General features: G+C 39.4%; 1 protein-coding gene across 3 annotated transcripts in view; it reads left to right on the top strand.

Moving 5' to 3' along the window:
• Nucleotides 1-19,563, top strand: part of LOC146324222 (tensin-3-like) — a 59,374-nt gene extending 39,811 nt beyond the window's left edge. For 2 of the 3 annotated variants that reach the window (XM_084723518.1, XM_084723520.1), the window contains 11 exons: nucleotides 9,841-9,997; nucleotides 11,526-11,983; nucleotides 12,601-12,684; nucleotides 12,833-12,964; nucleotides 13,695-13,790; nucleotides 14,545-14,622; nucleotides 15,139-15,216; nucleotides 15,380-15,548; nucleotides 15,645-15,713; nucleotides 16,975-17,004; nucleotides 18,139-19,563. In XM_084723518.1, the coding sequence (XP_084579644.1) occupies nucleotides 9,841-9,997; nucleotides 11,526-11,983; nucleotides 12,601-12,684; nucleotides 12,833-12,964; nucleotides 13,695-13,790; nucleotides 14,545-14,622; nucleotides 15,139-15,216; nucleotides 15,380-15,548; nucleotides 15,645-15,713; nucleotides 16,975-17,004; nucleotides 18,139-18,280 (1,493 nt within the window). In that variant the 3' untranslated portion in view covers nucleotides 18,281-19,563. The remainder of the gene's footprint in view (nucleotides 1-9,840; nucleotides 9,998-11,525; nucleotides 11,984-12,600; nucleotides 12,685-12,832; nucleotides 12,965-13,694; nucleotides 13,791-14,544; nucleotides 14,623-15,138; nucleotides 15,217-15,379; nucleotides 15,549-15,644; nucleotides 15,714-16,974; nucleotides 17,005-18,138) is intronic. The other variant, XM_084723519.1, reaches the window with a different exon arrangement.
• The last annotated feature ends 215 nt before the right edge of the window (nucleotides 19,564-19,778 follow it).

The following is a 19,778-nucleotide window of genomic DNA, read 5'->3' as shown; positions in this document are numbered from 1 at the left end:
TTCACTCAAACTTGACAGAAACAAAATAAACCTCATCTTCTTTCATCTTTCTACAGCTCCAACATTCACCAACTCTGGTTTGGTCGAAATAAACCCATAATTCACAGAGTCAGAAGTGAAAATATTCTGGCTTCTGACTTCTTTGATGTCGACCTCCCTCTCACTCCTCTCACATCTAACGGTGAATTAAGGGTTTATTTCAACCAAACCAGAGTTTGGTGATTGTTGGAGCTGTGGAAATGTCTGTCTGTTTCCAATAATACAGTTACTGTTTCTGTAAAGGGAGTCTGTTGGCTTTGGTTACAGCATTAAAACAGCTGTTTCTGGTTTATCTCTGTAGGGATCCTTTCCATAATGTTATCAGAGCGCTCATCTAATTTTGAACCCTCTCTGAGCCTTTCACCAAAAAATAAAATAGTTCAAAACAAAAAAAGTTGGTTCCCAGCTGAATCCAACAAAAAGTTTTCACTGTCCAGAAATGGAAACCATGATGACATCACTAGATGTATCTTATTCCTCAGGTTGGTGTTCACTGTTCAATGATCTTTGGTGGAAAAACACTGCCAGGAAACACTGATTTGGTCAAGGTGTCTTGACTAAAACTGGTTTAAATTAGTTTTGAAGGGACAGTTTACCCCAAAATCAAAAATACATATTTTTCCTCTGGCCTGTAATGCTGTTTATTCATCTCAATTTTTTCGGTGTGAGTTGCATGCAGAATTTTGGAGATATAAGTCGTAAATACATCTGCCTTCTCTCTAATATAATAGAACAAGATGGCACTCAAAGCACCAAAAAATACATCTCAACAGCAATGTGTCTTTCCAGAAATAAGCTGGAGCTATTTTCACTCTACTGAACTACACCCGCCAACTGTATCCTTGCGCAGAAGTAAGTGTGCATCTACCCATGGATGAGAGGTTACAGCTCAGCCAAGGAGGACACCATCAAGGAAAAAATATGCAATATATTTATATAAAATTACCATATGTTGTTTAAAACCAGTGTCTCTTTCCAAAAATCATGACCTGGATACTCAAGATAATCCACAGATGTTGCTGTGAGCAGTTTTATGTAGGAACTACTTGAGCACCACAAGCCGAGTGCCATCTAGTCCCATTATACAGAAGAGAAGGCAGAAATCTCTACAGTTTCTATCTCTAAAACTCAGCAAATTACACCAAGAAAATCTAGATGGATAAATAGCACAACGGGCCGGGGTCCTATGTCTGACATAGTTATTGAAATGTAACCTGAATGTCCAAAAACATTTCTCCCAGAGGTGGACAGACTTCAATGATCACTCATGAGGGTCATAAACCAGTCATGAAAACAAAACTAAACTTTGTGGACAAAGATATAATATACAGAGAGAGAAGCTGAGCCTTGAGTGTAAAGTTTCTCCGCAACAAACTGCAACACTGAGTCATGTTATAACTGCCGTCATGTATGGATCCACCAGGAGAACCACTTACGGTCCCTGATCACTTCCCCAGATGGGTGAAGTCTGAGGAATTTCGCTTCAGCTTCAAAACATGATCAAATGTCTGGGTTCTTTCTGCAGTTCAGACGAACTCAATACATGAAAAACATTAATAATCATTTTGACCTCGAGGTAAATATTACCATCACGTCATCATCTGATCTGGTTTGTGTGATGAATGAAGAGAGTTAGATAAGTCAAACTGTCCTCAACTCATCATCAGAATACTTGAGACACCAATAAACACCTCCATGATGACAGTGTTCTCTCCCACAACCTTTCCTCTGAACACCGCCTCGTTTAGCGTCACCCTTTGCCTTGTTTCTCTCCCTCCACTTGTTTGTAGTGCTGTTATTCTTCACTCCCTCCTCAGCTGGCTCGTATAACTTGGCCTCTCCTCTGCCACTTCACTGACTCGATAAAGCTGTCCGTCCAAACACCCAGACACGGCAGAGGAATCTAATTTACAGACGACCGCCTACTAGTTTAAATACTCTGCTCAGACAGTCAGAGCTTCTGAATAGGAGGAGGAGGAGGGAGGACGCAGCGGGGGCCGAGGTTGATTGATTTTTACTGAAAGAGGGAGTTCTGGGATAGACGACTGATAGCATTCTGATGAAGAGTCAAGTGATACCAAGGAGAGAGCTGCGTGTGATCTGGCAGAGTCCCTAGTTGTGGTCTTACCACTATTAACTGTGTATATTTCAGTCTAAGCGCTCTCATGAAACCCACTATACACCACCTGCTCATCACCAAACAGCAGACAGACTCTGTCAGACAATATTGAAATTATATTCATCAGGTGGACAAAATGAGACAATTGACCCTTTGATAAGCCCCGCCTCCAAACAGCAACTTCACAGTCATAGTTTGGTTACCAGAACTAACCTGTCACAAGCCTGTCAAGCTTTGTATTTCTCATGTTGAAGATGTGCAGGAGGCTCTGAGAAGAGCAATACTCGGCGTTTCATGAGTCTGGATAGTGGCGTTTTTTTTTGTAGTAGTTCAATGATGTGAAACACAAGAGCACGCTTGTGGGAAATGGATTAAACTCTGTCTTCATCTGCTCTAACATAAGCTGCGAACATTAGCATGTCCAGCTGACTAACGCTAGCTTAGTACTAACTAACTTTACTTCTAGACAAACTGAATTTGTTCTATGGGGGTTTGAGGAGGAGGATGTGGGCTGATGCAGAATCAAAGTGGGTCGACGACGATGCAGCTCACTCTGGCTCACGGTCTCAGGTCTAAGACAGATTAGCTTGGCTCTTATCCCGGCTCTCTTCCTGGGGTGATGGTGGCTGGGTGACCCGTCTCAAGGTCCGCTGCACTAATCGAGTCTTTGCACTTCCTTTTCCCACGTTTATGAGTGTATTTCTGTCATCTATCATGTAGATATACCTGCTGTTTTTCACTACCTGACCAATGTTTGCTGAGATGTAAGCTAGCTTTAGCCTCAGTCTTTTAGCATTGACGCTATATCATGTATGCAGCTGTTAGCTAACTTTACATAAACACTTTCACGGGGTTCTTATTTTAAAACATGTCAGATGGAAACATAAATGTCAGCTGGAGACTTCTCTGCCGACTCAAGGAGTTAGCAGTAGCATTAGCTTACATCAGCCAGCTACACTTATGAAATCTGCTGAGTCATCATTTTAGCCAACAAACCCCACTGTCATCAGCTATAAATGAGAATCTGCTTTTGTTTACATCTCTAAGGAACTTTGCAGAACTTGTGTTTCAGCAATTGCTCCCAATCACGATGTCAAATCTGCCACCGTTATCACCATAAACTGCATAAATGCAGTGCCAGAATGGAAAACTTGGCAGCGATGCCAACAGTAACTAAGGAGGGCGGTGCTTAGCGAAAGGTCAATAACAGAGTTTGAACTAGAAAGCCTAAATAAGAACTATGTTCTACCCTGAATCGTTTTTAAAATTCTGATCATTATTGTTATTACTCAGTAATCTGGACTTTCAGTGAGCCTCAGGGTCACAGCAGCAGGTGTCTTCCTCCTCATTGTGTTGCTGCTCTTTCACTCCCGTTTCCCTTCATCCCCCCTGAGAGGCAGCAGCCTGTGATCGCTGCGAACAGCTGTAACGTGCCATAGACCTTCAGACCTGTCAGCCTGTGTGTGTGTGTGTGTGTGTGTGTGTGTGTGTGTGTGTGTGTGTGTGTGTGTGTGCATACTAAGTGCTTGCATTCACATTCCTGTGGTCTGCAGGGAGTCTGCAAGCCCACTGTTGTCCTGCATAACTCCCTGTGCATCACTGTGTTTATGCATGTGTGTGTAGGCTCTCCTTCTGTCCATGGCGACGCTGCTGCAGATTAAATGTTTGGAAGCGTGAGTGGAAGAATTAAAGAGAAATGAGGAGAAGAGTTTCATTGTTACAACTCAACACAGGAGCTCTTTAGCTGCACAGAACATGTGACAGCTGTATGTGTTTCATCCTCCTGCATTTCTTCTTCTCTGTTTTTGTCTACTCTGCCTTTCATACCATCCTGCGTCATGCAACAGTCAGCACGGTTCTGAGGTGGAGAAATATTAGTTCCAGATAACCTCACTGTGGTTTTATTGATTAATGGGATTATCTCCGTACCGAGCATGAAGGTATGCACACATCTTCATTCTAAGCCATAAAACTGTCATTCTGTGCAATCAGGAAAGTGCGTGTGTTTGTGTGTTATGTGTATTTTTCATGGAGGTTATTGGCTGGTGGAGGTTGGCAGTCGTGCCCACGTGGGCCTGTGCCATCTGGAATTGGTTTTGCATGGTTCGACCCAAACTGAAGAGGCTTTGTGCTCACTCAGAGCCGCACAAGTAAGGAGAAAACAATGGACAGAAAAACACTGTTGAAAAATCTAAAGAGGAAATAACTCAAGGAATTTTAAAAAATAAAGTTTGCCAGGTGTTTACATGTTTTTGTATGAGTCTGTTTGGATATTAGGGTGTATTTTGGTGCATCTCACACCAGCAGAAGCCTTGCAAACATAGGTGCCAAGCAATTTAGATAACAGAAGGCCTTAAGTCATTCAAAGCAAAAGTTAAAAAGCAAAGCTGTCATTTAGTGTGAGATTCCAAATGGCTTCTTTGTGAGATCATGGGTCATAATAAATTGGATACAGTGTGAATCCAGCTTTCTTGCATGCTTTGTAGTCCCTCTCAATTAATTAACACAAATTCAACTAATCCCTGTGATTTCTGCACCACCTTTTAATTTTGTCTAATCACTGCAACTTTTTCCACAAATTTGACCAAACATCGAAGCTCTCTGGGAGTTCCACCAATCATCTCAATCGTATTAATTAAGTGTTATTTATTATTTTTTGTATATTTTTTTATTTTTAATGGGAACTAAAAAGACCACACAAGATCTGCCATTGCTATTGACATTTATTGGTGTTTTGTTCACTTTTCTATTTCCTCATTTTGTGTTTGCTGTTTCGACTGGTTGGAGTTCGAGTTTCAAAAAGATTTTGCTTCCTTCTGGAATATCCCCCCAGGTGCACTTCTTCATTTGCAAATAAATATATTTTTGATATACATAGCATTTTTTATAAGTATTACTCTGGTAAGGTTACTTTGAACACTCAGAATAAAGTACAGTTTTGTTCTCCCTGAAACAGGTTGCTTTTGATATTTAATAAATTATACAAAATTCAATTTTCATTTGCTCCAGCAATTATATTTCAAAAAAGCCTAAAAACAGTGCAACATGCATCACAAGTTTTTTAGAAAAGCTGCTGTGAAATCAGGCATTTTAGACCACAAGGAAGTAAACTATACGACTAAATATTTTCTAAATTTATTCCAATAGGCCTGCGTTCCTTGTCTAAATGTGGAACCTCACATGTAACATTGTAGCAACCTACCAAGTTAATTTCCAGAGTGTCATTGCCAGCACGTTGCTGGTATGTTGTCCAATGTTTCCACCACTTTTTGGAGACATCAACCAATTTATATCAGTGGAATGTTGCATGAAACATAACGTTCTCATTGTGATGTTGCAGTATTGTCCCTGCAATGTAGCGTTTTAACTGTAATATCATGGTAACATCGCGGTGCTACATTTAAAGTGTAATGTTGTAGGAAAATTGTTGTTACATGCAACGCAGGGTGGTTGCAAGAATGTCACTGGAATGTAATGTTTTCAGTGTAGTGTTGAAGGAACATCATTGTATTGTAGTGCTTTAAGTGTAATGTTGCAGGAACGTTGCTGCAAAGTGGTGTTTTAAGTGCAATGTTGCAAGGATTAATCCCAGTGTTAATCTGTGGAACTAAACCCTTGTCTGGAATATTTTGGGGACAATTTAAGGAAAATTTCATGTTTGAAGTCTTTATATTTTGGGCATTAAGAAACAAAGCCTCTGTTGCTCCATCTATCCACACTGGACTGGACTGGACTGTCCTTTCTCTCAGTCGTCTCTTCAGGTCTCTTCATTAATACGTGTCTCTCTGACAGTGAGTAGCCATGGAGACCGTGCAGCATGGAAACGGGGGGTGAAAGGTGTGTTAGTGTGTCATAACGACCAGTGAAGCCTCACAGATCAGAGTGTGCTGTGAGGTCAGAGGTCAGAGTTGGGTCAGCTGATGTTAGTCACTGCTTGGGCTGTTCTGTAATTAACTGGATGAGCTGTGATGAGCTGCGGAGCAGCAGATGTGACAAACCACAGTGAGGAGAATCGGCCGTGGGAACAGAGGGAGACGGAGCTCTGCGCTTTCTGGGACTCATCCCGAGAGAGAGAAACTGACAGGGACTGTGGGAATGTTTGAGGAATCCGGCTGCCCTCAGTACATTCCCCTCAGCTCGTGTTTGTGTTTGTTTGCTTCAAGCAGCAACAACAACTTTAATTATAGAATATCTCCATTTTCTGAGCTGTGTGTGAGTAAGTGTGTGTGTGTCAGTGGTGAGATGTTTTGGTCGACAACATAACTTGCTCTGTGCTCTTGACCTTTGACCCCAAAGAGTTCAAGTTAAGTGTCGACCACCTGGTGTGTCAGATATCTCATGGGGGTGTCAGAAAGCACTAAACCATCTGAAAAGTGAAGTGTGTGTGAAGTGGGGATGGACAATTAATCAAATTTTTTATCAAAACCACAATATAGCTTTTCAAATCGCAGGAGATGTGATATTTATTAAAAGCAAAATGTGTCAAAAAACTTTCAAATGAATGAATATCATGAAGCTGAGATGTTCTGTCCTACACGTCAGATTCTACAGTCCTAAAAAAAGTCTTAATTTGGTACAGATTCTTGCAAAAAAATAAATTAATTAAAAAATAAAAATCACGCCATAGTCATTCCAATTGCAATTAGATGTTTTTTTCAAAATCGTTCAGCTGTAAGGTAAATTGCATTAAATAAAGTGTATATATGCTCTCTGCCTATTGAAGTATTCTTACTTCAATAGATTTTTCCCTGGAACTTTTTCTTGCTGCAATGAGAGGGACAAATTAAAAGCCTAAATTGATTGTACTGAAAATATTTGAGTTAATCAATCATTTTAATTTAACTGATAGCCTCCAATGTTAGAGTTTATCAACTCAACTGATTGATTGGTTTTAGTACTTCTAAGTTATTCAGATTTGCAGTGTGTAAGTGGAGTAAAAAGTACATAACAGTATAAACTTCCTCTAGAAAAAATGAAATAAAACAGAAATACTCATGTTAAGTACAAGTACCACCAAATCCTGGTTAAAACAAGCTATATATTGTGTACTCCTGTATAGATAAATTGATGATACAAATTTTCAGGATGTTTAATGAGACCTGCTCACAGCAGCTGCCAGTAAATTCATACTTATGGACATTTGATACAGCGTACATAATGTTGGCACTATAGAAATCTGTGTGGGAAACATTCAGCTGTGGGAAAGTCACAGTAAACCCTAAATTCTTGACTTGTGGTGGAGGAAGTATTCAGTTACCTTAAATAAATGCAGCAAGAACACAATGATCCTGTTACATTCACCAGTTTTCTGGTATTTTTCTGGTATATTGAATTTTCTCTACAAACACAGCCACCTGTGTTTCATGATTTATTTTCATTAATAAAAACTTAAAAAATAAAAGAAAAACCATCTCCTCTCAGTATGATGTCATACTGATTTTAGCATCTTCTAAAAGTCTGGTTACTTGGTTGGAGCTGCCTGTTGTATTATGTATTTTCCAACACTTCCTTTCACACATCGACAGGACATCTAACTTGCTACCACACTGTAAAATAAAAATAAAATTAAAAAAAATAAAATAGTTGAGACAACTTAAAATTTCAAGGCAGGACAGTGTGATAGATTTTTGAGTTTGGAGCCCAACTCAAATTCCTAAGTTTTAAAATAAACATTAAAAAGTTTTGCTGACCTATAATCTTAGTTTAGATCATTTGCTCTTCTTCTTTCAATAAACTTGAATCGAGCTGAGTTTGAGGTTTTTTTAAAAAAAACTAGATTAATTTTATAGTACTATTTAGTCTTGGCACCTTGAAGTGTGTCCATTGTTAGTTATATAGGGGAGGTATCTTCACAAGCCTTTGTGGCATCTTTTGTGGCATCTCTCCAGCGCACTGATTTAACTTTTTTGTCATTTGATTGTCTTTTGTGTGTATATAATGTTCAAATAACCTAAACTAAACTAAAAAAAAAAAAAGGAAAGAAATTCAAAAATTGGTCACAGTGAGCTGCAAACCCAGATTAGTCTTTTTTTAGTGCCTTCACTTAAAATATTAAAATTTTAATATTTACCCTCAACTTCAATGAATTTACTCACTATTTTTTAAAATACAACATTTTGAGTTTCTAAAATTCAAAGCTTTAAGTTTATCGAAAGAAGAAAAGTAACTCAACAAAAGATCAGTAGTTAGACTTTTTCAAAACTTAAGAATTTGAGTTGGGCTCAAAAGTCAAAAACCTATTGCACTGCATTGCCTTGAAATTGTGGGTTTCCTCAACCTTTTCATCTTTACAGTGCATTGCTTAGCAGTTACTCTTCAATTTCCACAATTTCCACTTTGTGTGTGTGTGTGTGTGTGTGTGTGTGTGTGTGTGTGTGTGTGTGTGTGTGTGTGTGTGTGTAAACATTCTTCACATTCATTAACAGGACGTGTGATTATATAATCCACTCGAGATGCTGCAGTCTTGTCCAATATGATCACCAACAAAGCTGCCAGTTGAGTTCAAATTCCTCCATCTGAGAGTGCTTGAATGAAGGGAAGGAGCGGAAGAGAGGAGGGGGGAGTTAGAGGGAGGTGTGTGCAAGGGGGTTGGGGGGGGGCAGTCGGCCCGAACAAGGAGCTCTTTATAATGATTGACTCTTTACACGGTGACTCATCGTACTTCACAGGCCTGTCTGTGGCCTGAGGAGGCCTGCCCTCGTGTTTGCTGAATGACACACTGTGTTGTCAGAATGTCAGGATGTCGTGTTGGGATGTTTGGAGTCGCCCCCCACTCCCAACGTCACACACACACACACACACACACCTCTGTTTTTCTATTGTATGCTGTCAGTCTCTGCTGATTTACATTCACATTTCCTTTGTTGGATTAGTTGTGATGATGTCAACTACTGCAGATGAAGGATGCTACAGAGGAGTATTAGGGGGAAAATGAGAAGGAGGAAGATTTGTTTTTCTTTAAATGTTGAGAATAAAGTCAAAATAGTTTATATTTCAACATTATTCTCAAAATACAAAAAAAGTCCTGTTCTGATTTATTTTTTGTTATGCCCAGTATTAACACTGAAAGTTTGACTTTATTCTTGAAATGCAAAAATTCCTAAAAAATGTTTTCCTCTTTTTTTTCCCCCTTATGCCCAAATAGACCCTTTTAGCAGCAATGTCATGATTATGTTACAGTGTCAGCTGGAGGCAAAACAAAGAAAAAATAGAGGCAAACACAGAGTTGTGGGCCATATAATCTAGCAAAAAATGCCATCTTGCTGTTCTTTGTTGAGGATAGCAATGGCATACGACGAGGCTGTGGGAAAATATGGTGTAAAGGATAAAATTAGAAATATTTTTCTATTTCTATTTCTATTTCTATTCTATCATCAAAAAACTCCACTTGCTGGATTCATGAGCTGAATAAAAGTTAAAAGAAACTGCCAAATTTCTGTCAAAAATGACAGATGAGTTTCTTTTGTGCTGGTACACGTTCACGGTTGTATAATCCAAACAAAGGTCCGAACGACAGCAAACACAAGTACCAGTTACAGTAGTCAGAGGCAGGCAGTTATTATATTTTATGGAACAATGTCACATCCTGGGAATTTTTACAGTACATCTGGTTAGTGTTTGAGAGCTCTGTAGTAAAAGAGGATTGACGTTTTTTTCTGGTCTGTTTTTTTTTCTTTGGTCAGATTCCCGAAGTTTCCTGGACAGTATGAACCATGCCGGCGGCTCCACGGAGGGAGAACTTTTCAGATCAGAAGTGTCGGTCACTCCTGCTTCCTGTCAGAGGATCTTTGGCTCCATGTGCTCGGTGTCATCAGACAGCCCCCTCCCACACACAGACAGGTAAACTACACGTTGCATTATTACGTCAATAATAAAGGCCACAATCCTGTATAAACCTCTCCTGTCACGTAGGATTTGGTCCCACAGTTCAAACTAACCTACACACACATATGACCCTACGCTGCAGCTGAAGGACAGTTGACATTTGTCAACTGCCTTTTATTTCACAAAGCTCTTGCCAGCGACTAAGAGCCAATCTGACATTTACTCTGGCAGCCTTTTGCTCTGTCACACTCTTTTGCTCTTCTTAGCTTCCTCTGCCAATGTCTTCTTCAGCCATTTATGCCCATTATGGCACCATTATGGCACCATTCCCCATCACCTCCTCCCAGCACTGTATAACTCCTGTTGTAAGGATGTAAACACCAACACCCCCCCAGCTGGACATCTAACTGAGCTAACTACCTAGGGGCAGCTACAGTTAGCAGTAGTAAGCCATTGCTTTAGCAACAAGTAAAGCTATCTATCAATCAGGAAACTGTAGATTACTGATTGTTGAGATGCTGAAAGACAGATTTTGCACCAGCCCACAAACTCTCCACATAACCAGCCCCAAAGTAACTCCTGAGAATACACCATGAGTTTGGCAAATGCAGTATTAACTAACACGTTTGCCTGGAAGTCACATTACTGCAGCTAGCATTTAGCCGGACGTGTGCAGCTTATGTTAGAGCAGGTGAAGACAAAGTTTAATTCATCCCAAACACCTTTTCTCTTGTGTTTTACCTTTTTGAAATACTAATAAAAAGAGGTCACCCTACAAAGTCATAAAACACCACAAAAGTAACACTCATCTCACAGCGCAGTTCACACCACTTCAACAAGTAGGGACACACAAAGCTTGACAGGCCTGCAGCACTCTATGAACAGTTGCTAATCTATGATAAGACAGTTATTGTTTGCAAGAGGGGCTCATTGAAGGGTCAGTTAAAGATGTGAATTGTATCAAATCATCAGAGAGACTTTAGACAGACGTAGCTGAGGAGAGGTGTTTGAAATCTATTGAACCCTCTCAGGACATGTTTTTACTTGCTGAAGTCGTGTCTTCAACAAAATACCCAAACAAACATACAGTTAATCACGTTAATCACTTACGCCTACTCCCATATAAACTGCATTCTTTTACACATATTTCTGTCCACTCAAAATGATCCAGTACAGTCAAGAGGCCTCTTGACTTTAGGGCCCTGGCACATGCCCAGTTTGCCCTTTCTGTGGGAAATCTGCTTAAATGCTGTGCAGCACAAAAGGAAGCAGCTTGATGGCACAAAACAGGAATCCTCTGGAACAGAATGCTTCTCTTTAGAGCCGTTACATCGTTCAACTACAGCAAAACACTGTCATCAAAACATCAACTTTGCACTGAATCTTCATATGTTCATTCATTTCCGGTTCTAATATTTTTTACAGTAGAGCTTTAATACTTTCATTTATCTTGTAACATTTAAATATTGACATAGTTTTTAATTATCTGACCACTTGTCTGTCTTATTGCCACCTCTAATCTTCTTGCTTTCTCTCTCTGCAGCTCCACTCCTCCTCCTGTGTGGCATGACCGGACTCCAAACTCCCAGAACTCCCCGTACCCCCCCCAGCCCTCACCTCCCCTCTCCCTCAGCACCCCCAATGCCCACAGCTCTCCCCGGGGGGCTCTCAAAGGCCTGGGTGGAGGTGGAGGTGGAGGTCTGGGGGTCCACAGGGAGACAGACAGCGCAGACTTGTCCTCGTTGTTGCTGGGGAACGGCAGCCTGGAGCACAGCCTGCTGGAGGCCGTGGAGGGCCTGGGGAGTCTGAACCTCGGGGGACATGGGGGCCTCCCTCCGCTGCTGCCTGAGAAGAGGAGAGGGGGTGAGGGAGGGGAGCTTGGCTCCCGCTCCCCCTCTCTAAGTGGGTTTTCCAGCCCTCACAGTGGCAGCAGTCTCAGCATCCCATTCTCGTCCCCCATGACCCCTGACCCGCTCAGAGGGGCCCCGTCACCCGGAGCAGGTAGACTGTCACCAATAGTTTCTGTTTGTCTGTGGCATTAATTCATTGTTTTATTCAATCTCTGTCTTATAACTGGTCAATTAATCCAAACTACAAAAAATCTCTGATTATCCGTACTAACACAATTTAGTTGAAATGCGTCCAGTCTCACCTCCAATTTAAAAACACTTTTACACCAAAATCAAATTAAACAAATAAACCAGAAAAAACAAACAGCTGCAACCCCCAAGACTGGACAATGAAGCCATGGTTTTCCTCAAGAATATTTGTAGTACTTGAGATACTTGTGACAATAACTTGCAGGTCTGTGTGTTTTGGCCTCCATACAAAAAGAATCACACATAACACTGGATTATCAAGAGTAACTGAGACATTGTTGCTGGAACTATAAATTGAGTTTTTAAACATTTTCAGTTCTGAGGACAGAAATTTAAGACAAAAGAATCTCAGCATGTAAAACTGGACGGTAAGATGTAAATATAACATTGTGTTTGTCATTTGGGTGCACTGACCCTTTAACAAAGTCTCTCTCTCTCTTTATTTTTTCTGCTGCCGTGTCATATTTGGGCCAAAGCCAGTCTGAAACCTAACGTAGAGTCTTAATCTGTGTCTCGCAGACTTTGGCAGTAAGCAAGACACTGTGAAGTTTGTTCAGGACACGTCCAAGTTCTGGTACAAGCCCGACATTTCCAGAGACCAAGGTAAATATTGGTCTTGGACAGGAGAGCCAAACGGCCACTTCCAAGCAGATAATACAGTACAACCTTGTGCAGAGGTTTGCTCCTTGTACGGTGTGAACATGGTGATTCTAACTTTAGCTTATCTGTGTTTCCTCCCTCTGCTGAATAGCCATCGCGGTGCTAAAGGACAAAGAGCCGGGCTCCTTCATTGTCAGAGACAGTCATTCATTTCGGGGGGCATATGGATTGGCCATGAAGGTGGCCACACCTCCTCCATCTGTGATACAGCAGAGTAAGAAAGGTAGGCTTTAAATCTGACAAAGTGCTCTGTTTTTCCTGCATTTAATCTCTGTTCATGCAATGCACTGTAAGCATTGCAATCATTGTACTTTCCAGAAACTTATAAAAACTTTTACAGAAGAACAGTCGTCAAGTAGAACAAAATCAAAGTTTCTCACATTTTAAAGTGGTTCATTCAGCATAGTAAGTCAGCCTAATGAGCAGTTTGCAGCCTCAAATCCATCCATCTTTTTTGAAATTTTCTGAGTTACACACTCACTATGTTCACATGCACAAAATATCAATTTTTCCATCCTACAGCTTATATCATTTTCAAAGCATACCAAAGCATATCCACCATCCAATTACAATGATGCAGAGGCACAGAAACCACACAACCAAAATCCTCAAGAGAGCTTGGAGATAATAATAAAGGTACAATACATGGCTAAAATAAGGCAAAAATTAACAATATCAATAGGTAAAAGTGCAGAAATTGGCACCAAAACAAATAAATAAGTAATAAGAGCAATAAAAAAAACTTAAAAGCAATATCAAGTACAATCAACAAAATTAGCAATTAAACCCTGGAACTATCTCAGTGGTTTTATGGGGGCATCTTAAATGTTTTTTTGAAGCAAATTCCAGATATTTAGGGCAGATTTTCCCACAGCTGTGTATGAACTTTTGGGACCTGCATTGTCTCCTGAGTATATATATATATGTCTTAGGTTTTCTGTGTGTCTCTGCAGCAGGAGACCTGTCCAATGAGCTGGTGAGACACTTCCTGATAGAGTGCACGCAGAAAGGAGTTCGTCTGAAAGGCTGCCCCAACGAGCCTTACTTTGGTGAGAAAACTGAAGCTTTACCGAACACTTGCTCCGATACAAAAATAGTTGTTGTGTTAATAGTATTTGTAAGCAGAGCACTAATGTCGAACCTGCAAAGCATTAATCTCATGTTCTATAAAAATGTTTATCTGCAAACTCAGTTGCTACTACAGCTGTCAGATAAATGGAGTCTTATTTTATGAGTCTGTAATTATCAGGAAGTAATTGACCAGTAAAATAAAATGTTACCAATAAATGTTAATGGCAGAATTTGTCCAAGCTGATCGTAAATGCACCGGAAAGATAGGTGATTGCTTATTCTCATTCCCAGAATGTCAAACACCAACATTTTGGGTTGGTAAAACAATTGTAGCACAGCAAAATAACAAGATAATAAGGAAATACAGGCAGCTGATACAGCCACCACCACACACTTCTATAGTGTATACATGTTTTTATTTTGGAAACTGTTGTAACGGTAACAGAAAAGTACTGGTTCTCTGATCTTGGTACAATACAGCACAACATGTCAGTAGTCCACCATGGTGGACCTATTAACATTACTATTGGACAGGAGCACTTGAGTTTATAATCATTTCCTCTGCCTCCCTCTACTGGTCAGTACGATGAGGTGCAGCTGACACCATCACTCTTTACATGTTCACTAATAATCAGTCTGTTAGTCAGTCTGGATCATAAACACATGCACGTTAAATGCTCCGGAAAGGTTGCAAAATGTTCATCCTAAATATGTTTTTTATTTTCCTGTCAGGAAGTCTCACAGCTCTGGTGTGTCAGCACTCCATCACCCCGCTGGCTCTGCCCTGCAAACTCATCCTGCCTGACAGAGGTAAACTCTCCTGCCTGCCATCAGGTCGGATTCTCCTTGAAATCAGATGAAATTTTCCCAGACAAAGCTACAGTACGGTAGCCAGTGTTGATGTTATATTTTGTGTGGCTCCTAATCAACACAAGTTCCTTGTAGCTTTAAAGTCTTTATGTTGAACATGTTGGTTGCCATCTTTAGTGTCATTGCCACACAGACTGAACAAGAGTGTAGATGTTTTTATTTGTCAGTTTCATACGTTCACAAGTTTCCTTGCTAATGCAAATTAAATTTTTATATGCACAAATAAAATGGCACTTTACTTAAAATTTTATAAAGACTGTTTAAAATGTTTGTTCAAAACTGCAATCAGATATTAATTTCTGCTGTTGGGTCTGATAATTTTCAGCAATTCACAGCCATACATGCAAGTGTATGTGTGCATGGTGAATGGTATAAATGTCTTGTTTAAATGCAGCTGGACACTTCATATATGCAGTTTTTTGTGCTTCTTGGTCACACAACTGTGTGTTTGTTTAGACCCAGTGGAGGAGCTGAATGACTCGTCTGCACCGACATCAACAAACTCAGCAGCTGAGCTCCTCAAACAAGGAGCAGGTATGAGACACACACCACATATGTACACAAATCTGTGTGTTTGTTCACTTTTATTTACACACACCCTCTGTTGGAACTGTGTTGGAAGTTCATGTCGGCTACAAATTACAAAAAGCTCCTTGGGTGTGTTTCAGTGAATGTCCGTGTTTGTCTTACTGTGCAGCGTGTAACGTGTGGTACCTGGGCTCTGTGGCGCTGGAGTCTCTGACGGGACATCAGGCGGTCCAGAAGGCGACCACGCTGACGCTCTCCATGGACCCCCCGCCAGCGTCCACCGTTGTCCACTTTAAAGTGTCGGCGCAGGGGATCACACTCACTGACAACCAGAGGAAGTGAGTCATCACACCACTAACACACAAACCCCAACTTCAAAATGATGTGATCTGAATGCAAGTGTTCACACAGACTGTCTGTGTTTGTCGCCGCAGGTTGTTCTTCAGGAGACATTACGCCGTCAACACCGTCATCTTCTGCTCTCTGGACCCACAGGGCAGGAAGTGAGTAACACTAGTTTTCATTATTTGTTTTAGAGTCTATTAAAGAGCGCTACAAAGAGCATGTCTCCACCTGGGCTGCATGATCCTCAGTATATCTTATTTTAACAAAAGCAGAATTGAAGATTGACACACAGAGATGGACAATTCTCTCAGTGATAGAAGCGACAAGCATTGCCCATTTTGATTTATAAGGTTTTTGTTGCAAGGCAAGTTGCGTGGAAGAGTGGAAAGTGGAAAAGAGTCATCACAACCTAACGTTTGTGAGCTTGCTAAGTCGCAGGTGGTCTGTAAAGCAAATATACATCACACTACTAGAATTCAAACCTTGTGAAACTCCTCAGATCAATACTGAGTTTGGAAAAGTAGCTTTCAGCTTTTTTGCATCTAATAAATGGAATAAATTAAAAGATGTACTGAAAGTGGACAGATACGTGTTTGTTGTTTATTGTTGTATGTTATTCTTGCCAGACATTTCATTGTAATGATTTTAAACTGGTGGCCCTCACATCAGTTCTAATGAAAACCTTTGAAAATCTTTCGAAAGTCAGACATCCTTGATCCTACTTGATCCTGTGTAGTTTTAGGAGTAAAGGATGCCACAGACACTTTATTAAACTTTTATTAGTTGATTTTTTTAAGTTTTAAACACAGTTTAACCCCATATTTTAACTATCAGGCTTTTAGAACAATTTGACAACATTGTGGGCTGGATTCTTGAACAAATACGACTTTTTGACTCTTAGAGGTCAAAAAAAGAGGATCAATGGACTGTGTGCTTCTGCCTCTATTATTTATTCTCTACATAAATTTGTGTCAGAGCAGGCGTGAAAATTAGACCATTTTTAAAGTGTACAGGTGACTCTGTTGTTGTCGCTGTGCTGAAAACCAGCTTGGCTTAAAATGATGACTCCACGTTTTTGCACAGTGGATGTCAACTTACTTCGTTGCACAGATGCAACAGAAGCAATGTTTAGTTTTTCATTTACTTGTTTCTTAATTCATTCTATCCTGCATTTTGCTCCATGTATTTATTTATATCAGTGTTTTTATTGTTATTTCTAAACTTTTTAGTCTTTGGAGCCTTTAAATCCTGATGTTTTGCCTTGTCTTCTACTGCAAAACAAATCTACAAACAGGTAGAAATAAAATAACCTGAGTTTAGCCAATAGCTGCTATTATTGTGTATTGTATATGTGAAGTGTAAATGTATGATAGCCAATAACAGTCTGTAAACTTTATTATGTCATTCTGCCCCAAACAGATGGACAAGAGACAGCGGTTCTACTGCAAAGTAAGTCCCTTTAATTTACTGCAGGTCTCATGTTTTTTCCTCTAAGCTACTCTGATGCATTGTATTAACCACAAAAAAAAAAGTTGTTTACATGAACTGCATCTTCATTCACATGTACGAAACGGATAATTTAGGAAATAACACATACAGAACAACTTAGTTTTGATTGTGGTTTCACTAAAATCAGCCAAATTAGTGACACTGTTTGATAATGTAACATACAGTTTTCTACAGGACGAATATCAGTTTATCATGGCAGGTACTCACATCACTTGAGCATCTTAATTTTCAGTGCTTGAATTTATTGTGAACACTTGGTTGTGTCCAGTTCCATCAGGATTTCTGGAAACACCTCATGTGTGCACTTGATATCCTCGAGGTACCTGCCTTGTTTAGGTGACCTTGAATTTATTCTCCATCCAAAATAAAACACTCTCCCACTGTACAGCTGAAAGGTGGCTCACAATAAACTCCTTCACTGTCGAGTTTTCAACATTCAAAGAAAAATGAATGGTTTGTCCTCCTCATAAACTCAGAATATTGGTAATAATTTTGGGAGTGTTTATTAGAGAACAGCAGAAAACAGAAATAGAAAACAAAATTCAAGTCTTTCCTGCGGTGAATATTTTCCTTATCAATTCATCTGTGAACCACTTTGTCTATTAATCAGTTAGTTGTTTGGTCCATAAAATGTCAGAAAAGGTTAAAAATGACCAATCAATGATCAATGTTTCCCAAAATCCGAGATGACATGTTCAAATGTTTTGTTTTGTTCACAACCTGAAAATATTTAGTTTTCTGTGAGAGAGGAGTAGAGAAACCAGAAAATATTCACATTTAAGAAGATGAAAAAATGAAATTATTGCCCTCCTCATAAGCTCAGAATTTATTTCAGGTTGTGTTAATAAAACATTTAGCTGTGCTTCAGTTAAAATATGTTTGCAGCAACTGTTTTCTGTCAATCAGGAAACTTCAAAACTTTCTGCAGTGACTTATTCAAGCCTACAAAGAGATTTTAGTTGTATTGTTTAATGAAAGATACTGAACTTCTACCTGCTCACTGCTGCAATTTAAAATCTGTAAAAGGTCTTGTGTAAATATTCTTGTCTGCCTGTCTCTGTCCATGTCTTGCAGGATCTTTGGATTTGTAGCCAGGAAATCCCAGAGTGAGACTGAAAATATGTGCCATCTGTTTGCTGAGCACGACCCCGAGCAGCCGGCGAGCGCCATCGTCAACTTTGTCTCAAAAGTCATGATCGGGTCACATAAGAAGTAAAGAGACTCACTGCAGAGAGAAAAACCTGGACTGGAGATCAACTTTCAACCCCAAAACCCGACTACTTTTCCTCCCAAGAGCCAAAAACTCTGATCCCACATACTCCTGAACCTGCTGGTCCATCCTGCAGAATAAACTTTGTGTATTTTGTACTGACTGCAATGCAGGATGTCGCCACCAGAGGGAGCCATGACTGTCATGTTTAAAGTTAAAACTCTGTGACTACTTTAAGATGCATCCTTTGAAATTTACAGAAAGTTTGTATGAAATCATTTTTCTCCACAGGATCAAGTAAGAAAATCAGATTTTGTCACATTTCATCTGATCTGTATCCTCAAATTTAATGTACCATATTTCACTGCCTTTTCCTGTTGTATCTGACAAACATAACACATTTACTTCTGATTAAACCTGGAGAACATCAGATAATCTGCACAAAAACACACATTTTTAGTATGGCTATAATTCGGAGAGCTTTTCTTTTAGGTAAGAATGTGTAAATCCAGTTTCAGCATCACTTTTGTGCAAACCACACATCCTGTTTCAGACGTTCAAACAAGTCTGTCACATGACAAAGCCAGTAATGTGGTCGCCTTGTACTTAAAGATGGATTTATTGTGTTGTGTTTATAGTATTTATCTCTTTTTCCTAAATATACTTGTCATATATTTTTGTATATTAACACAAACTGTACATTATGATTAAAGGCAGCGTACCTCAGAATGTATACAATTATGTTGTAGGATGAATAAGTTGTAGTATTTTACACACCAGTGACATACTACACACAGGAAGCTGCCCATGTAAACTTGTTGTATCACTAATATAGATGTCAATATGTTCCTTTTACAGTAACTCAGTAATACAGATTTATGTACAGTTATTGAAAAAGTCAGTCTTACTTCCTCTAATAAGAGATCAAATACACTCACTGTGATGAATGTCAATATTTTAGTCACCTCAGTGTTCTCTTTTTTCATTCACAGCTTCTTCAAGTCATGAGTCATTTTGTTTTGCTGATTTGTAAATGAACGTTGATCAGCTGCCAAAGCATCTCTAACCCTGACATCTTATTAAAGTTACATAAAGAAAAACACATTTTCTGACTTACTTCCAGAGATATCTAGACATGCAGACAGGCAGTTCAATAAAATGTATTTAAAAATACATATCTAATCACTTTGTACATGAGTATTTTGTAATTTGTATTTTTCCTGGGCTAAAAAATAAGATGTAATTTGTAAAAATAAATATATTAAAAGCTTGTATTTGTGTATTTAAAATACTGTATATGTTAATTTTATTCTCAAAAATGACACATTTTTATCCTCAGGTTTAAACTGTCAAAATATCACTGTAAAAGCAAAAAAGTTGAGAAACTTCAAAATTCCAAGGCAACAGACTGCAATAGATTTTTGAGTTTTGAGTTTTGAACTTAAGTTTTGAAAAAGTTTTACCAACTATTGATGTTTTGATGAGATTCTTTACTTTCCGTCTT

This window comes from Lutjanus erythropterus, chromosome 7, assembly GCF_056507025.1.
Source record: "Lutjanus erythropterus isolate fLutEry1 chromosome 7, fLutEry1.hap2, whole genome shotgun sequence".
NCBI classification, from domain to species: Eukaryota; Metazoa; Chordata; class Actinopteri; order Lutjaniformes; family Lutjanidae; genus Lutjanus; species Lutjanus erythropterus.
This window is presented reverse-complemented; position numbering and strand designations above follow the sequence as displayed.